The sequence below is a fragment of the Varanus komodoensis genome, unplaced genomic scaffold (assembly GCF_004798865.1).
Source record: "Varanus komodoensis strain SLA01 unplaced genomic scaffold, ASM479886v1 scaffold3, whole genome shotgun sequence".
Classification (NCBI taxonomy): domain Eukaryota; kingdom Metazoa; phylum Chordata; class Lepidosauria; order Squamata; family Varanidae; genus Varanus; species Varanus komodoensis.
The window spans coordinates 16604641-16609644 of NW_025335761.1; the positions used below are offsets into that span (position 1 = coordinate 16604641).

The 5004-nt window shown below is 42.4% G+C and overlaps 1 protein-coding gene across 1 annotated transcript in view; it reads right to left on the bottom strand.

The window, feature by feature from the left end:
* MED6 (mediator complex subunit 6) overlaps positions 1-4789 on the bottom strand; it is a 22401-nt gene extending 17612 nt beyond the window's left edge. Inside the window, exon 1 of the mRNA XM_044436644.1 lies at positions 4723-4789. Within this exon, the coding sequence (XP_044292579.1) occupies positions 4723-4744 (22 nt within the window). The 5' untranslated portion in view covers positions 4745-4789. The remainder of the gene's footprint in view (positions 1-4722) is intronic.
* Positions 4790-5004: the final 215 nt, after the last annotated feature.

The following is a 5004-nucleotide window of genomic DNA, read 5'->3' on the forward strand; positions in this document are numbered from 1 at the left end:
TAAGCTGCCTTGAGCCCTTTGTAGGAAAAAGGCAGCTTACATCATTCTCCTCCTCCATCTTATCCCCACAACAACAACCCTGTGAGATAGGTTGGGCTGAGAGTCTGTGACTGGCCCAAAGTCACCCAGTTGGCTCCATGGCTGAGGGGGGACTAGAACCCAGATCGTCTGAGTCGCAGTCCCACACTCTTAACCACTACACCACACTGGCTCTCTGGATCTACTTCCTTGTCTTTTTTTAGGAGTTCAAAATGTTTTTGTTGCATGCAGAAATAAAAATTTGTTTTCTCTGTAGCAGTTCATTGATTTCATAAATGCAACACACTAGTTTTTTTATACAAAGCATAAAGGTAAAACACGATATATGCAGTGTTATCTTCATTTTAGATGTCAAAAGGGTTTTGCGGCTTCCGGTGTTTTCTTTTGTGTGGGAAACGGGTCCAAATGGCTCTTTGAGTGTTAAAGGCTGCCGACCCCTGCGCTAAACCATGGGTCCTCAAACTACGGCCCAGGGGCCAAATCCGGCCCGGCAGGTCCATTTGGACTTGCTGCACACACACGCCCCCGCTGCCACCCACCTCGCCCTGTGCGCAGGGAGGCAGCGATTTGCTTACTCGGAGAAAACGATCTCCAAGCGAGCAAGCCGTTGCCTTGTGCACCCGCCTCATGGCGCATGCCCACCTCCGCCTCCCTCCCCTCCCTTCACGCCCCGCCCCTGCCTCAGTGCGCATGCCCGCACACGCCTCCCCGTGTCGGCCCACGCACACTGTCGGCACCACCTTTCCAGCCCGCGCCCGGCACCGGCACCTTTCAACTGGCCCCCTGGTGGAAAAGTTTGAGGACCCCTGCTCTAAACCAATCAGAAATGCCAATGACAATAGAATAGAAAATTTCCCTGACTGAGCCTTATTGGCAAGTCAATTCAGTGATTTCCTGACAGTTTGGATCAGCCTCTGTGTCTACTTAAATAGGCAAATATGTCCGAATGAGGAACCATTCAGAAAAACTGGTTTGACAACTACCTTGTGCAGGCACTTGCCTCTTCTGAACTAGATGATTAAATGGGTCCATTCAAAAACAAATGGACACCTTTGTCTCTCAGCAGCTGATGGGAACACCGGAATTTCCCCACTGATAGTGTTAGCCTATAGCATCTTCTCAATCCAGCTAAGAATTCCATATTCTTAAAGTAACAGCAATGCTAAACAGTAACCTGGCTTGGAATTCTGTTGCTTTCTGAGAAAGGGGCGTAGATTTGATTTTATAACACTAAGGCACATATAAGCAATCTTTTTCTACCAGGATTTATCTAGATTTCCCCAACAATACTCAAAAAGTATGCACCAAAATGGCGTTTTAGCTCAATGCATGTAACAATGCTTTTAGAAAACACTGGGCTTGATGACACTGCAGCTCATTCTCTCATAGCAATAGTTGCTACACACATACCACCATGCCTTTCTGTTCCTTTAACTGCTACCAAACACAACATTTGTCTCTGTAGGGAGGTTAACCCATGTCAAAAAGGCTTGACCAAGCTTTGCAAGCGCAATGTTTTAGAGTTTATTCATTTGTTAAATTTATGATCTGCCCTTTCCTTCAACAGATCCAAGGAAGTATGCATGACCCTTTTCCTCTCTATTCTGAAGAACCTTGCAAGGCAGAGACTAGAGTGAAAGTCAGTGACTGGCCCAAAGCTATTCAGTGAGCTTCAGTGCTGACTAGGGATTTGAACCCCAGTCTGCTCAGTCCTAGTTCAACATTTTAACCACAACTCCACACTGATCTCATCAGTTAATTGATGGCAGAGGTTTTTCTTGTCTAATGTGCCTTCACAGACTACCTCTTTTTTAATAATTAGGGCACAATCCTTTGCACATTTAAAGAGAAAAAAGCTGACATGTTTTTTTGCCTAAATGTGTAGAGGACTGGCAGTTTAATTTTTTGTTTCAGGAAGAAGCATTCCCAACAGTCAGCATCTCCAGTTCCCTGCAACAGCACAAATTACATAGACTCACGTAATTGTGGAAGAAAAACAAAAATCAAAATTGCAAAGCCTTTTCTGCCTATCAGAATATGATTACATACTGCGCTTCAGCAATTTTGATGCCAAAGATAAAATTATTATGCTAATCAAAAGTGCAAGCTTTGATAAACTTCTAAGTAAAATAAATTTCACAGCAGCAAAGCACAAGCACTGATAACAACTTTTAAGCTGTCTTGCTGTTTGAACATAGTATACAGATTATACAGTTAAAATAGGTCTAACAGAGCTTACAAAGTACCTCAGTTAGTTCAGCTATTATAGATTTGGAAAAAAAATCAACATCTTGGGCTGTACTACGAAGCCTATTTCATCAGTAGAGTCTCTGAATATGGTCCCAGTCATCCCAGTCTAGGTGGCACTGAGTGACTGAACTGCAGTTTCTGACCAGTCTTCTTGGACAACCCCATATACAGCACATTACTATAGACAAGCTTTGCAATTTAGAAGGGCACAAAGGACAGCAGCTATTTATTTATTTATTTATTTATTTATATTGTTTCGATTTATATCCTGCCTTTTTCCTACAAAGGACTCAAGGCAGACAAAGGGCTCAAGCTAAGTTTCCAATCTGAAAGAAAAATGTGTGGCTTTCTTGCCAAATGGCTGTGATGGAAAACTCTCCTTCCCATCAATCAATCAGTGTGGATGAACAAATATTTTCAAGCCAAAGTGAACAGACAAGGGATTGAATTCCATCAGTAACAAATATCTGCTCTTCCCAGTCACAAGTTCAGCCAAACACCAGCTCCTCACACTTGTATGGATTAAGTGCTTAGCACTGGGAGGAAAAAGCCATTGAAACTAATCTATATAACTCAATCAGGTAACAATGTAATCCTATACTTACTATTAGGGAAGTAAAGGATCTTAACCTGGTATCATTAATAAACTTGGAAAGTGGTGTTATTTGTTGATTTTATATTGCAATGGTCACCCAGAAAGATATCAATGGATGGCTTTCAAAGAAACAAATTAAACAAACAAATGAATAAATAACATAGGCATCAAACAAGCTAGGCTAATGTTGGCTATGGAAGTCATATAGCACACAAGCCTATGGTAAAACTAGCACTATGTTTTACCTTATGTCTCCAGTGTGCCCACCAGGCTCCCTACTCCTCCTGATTTTTATTTTATTTATTAATATTTTTTAAAAAATCAAACAAAAACTGGTTTGCTGCAAAATGGAATAGCGTCACCTGTGCCTTCTTTGCTTGGGTTCAAAAAGGTTGCTTTTTGTTTTGAAACTCTGACCTTACCTCTGCCTTGTACCTTGTTACACAAGTCTCTTCTTTTACCAGTTTGGCTTCTGGGAATTGAGTGTTCTGACCAGCCATGTTATGAATGGCAGCCATTTTATAATGGACAGTGTGCCCCCACTTACTTCTGAGTAAACATAACCAGTACTGTGCTGCCAGTAACCACCAGTCACTGAGCAGACCCAGCCTCCAAACATATCAAATCCTTTTTGATATCCTTCCAACCCACCCAGTCACGGAGGTCATCAGAAGGCATTCTCCTGGTGGTTCCATGTGGACCAATGGGAGTTTACCAAGAGAAGAGACTTTAGTGTGCTGGTTCCACTTCTACTGAACACACTTCTCTGAAGCTCAAGCAGTCTCCAAAACCAGTGCCTGCTGAATACATCTTTATTCCAGGAAAACTTTCTTGCTGACCAAGTCATGGATTTAATGTTATCCTGCTTTTAAGGCATTGTGTTTATTTTTATCTAGCTTTATCTTTTATTGCTCATTGCTCAGTAATCTGTCTAAATATACAGCAGTATATAAATGCTGCAAATAAAATACATAAATGTAACTGAAGCAGTGATAATGACTACAGTGTGTTGCAATGAATTTCACAAGTATATTTTTCATTATGAAAGAACACTGTATATTTTCCTACTCTTAACCTTTTACCAATTTTGTTGGGTGATATTAATTCCAACACTATGAGAATTTTCTGCCCACCCTTTCCACAGCTGAGTGTTTTGTTTTGGTTATTTGCATGCTTGCTAAAAGCTTCAAAGACTTTTCCGGAATTTGAGGATTACTCCACCCCCTTGACTCAGTGCCTTGTAGTGTAAGAATTTAGCTAAGGGACTACATTTTAAGAATAAATGGCAAGAATAAACTCAAACAGTTGAGCTCTTAATTCCCTATTATGCAATTTCATGGTCTGTAAAAATAACATATACTTTTATGCTTTGAAAGAGTCAAACCAACCAGTTATTTTGCTTCGAAGAAAAAGTAGTTTACCAAGATTTGTTCATGCAACCTTGTTGACTGGCTTTCGCCACATTACTAACGACTATTTAGCATGCAAAAACAAAAAGTGCACTTCGTGAAGATGACTATTAGAGATTAGCTTCTCATGCCAACACAGCAGCAGCGGTTTCAAGCCCTTTGGGGACAAAAGCCGCTTAGACAGCGTTTTAAATCGCCTGTTCTACTTCCCTTCCAGCCCTATAGCAAGACATCAAGAGCCATTCTTTCCTACTACCCGACTTAATTCGCGGCTCCTGGCAAAGATGGGTGGAGACAGACCGTAAAGGGAAATATTCAAAGGGGCTCTTCTAAATGATATGTCTGAGCGACTGTTCACACTACTGCCGCTCCTGCGCCGCTACAGAGTTCCGTCCCCATCCTCGCGGGAAGCAGACACTTAAACAGTACCTCGTATATCCACCGCCGCCATGATATCAGCTTCACAGGTCACATCCAGCCTACCCGTCGCGAAGCTATGATCTCATCAGACCACAGAGCGACGGCTTAGAATAGCGAGTGAGATAGAAACGCTATTCCCGAGGCTAGAACAGCGCTACGACGGAAGGCTTGCGGAGCATGCGCCGTGGATTGTTTTGGTGTCCTGGCAACCGGAGGTTTCGGGCGTTTGCACTCTGGAGGCCTGGGCAGGACTGAAAGGGAGTTGGGTAGGGTTGAACGGGAGGAGAATGT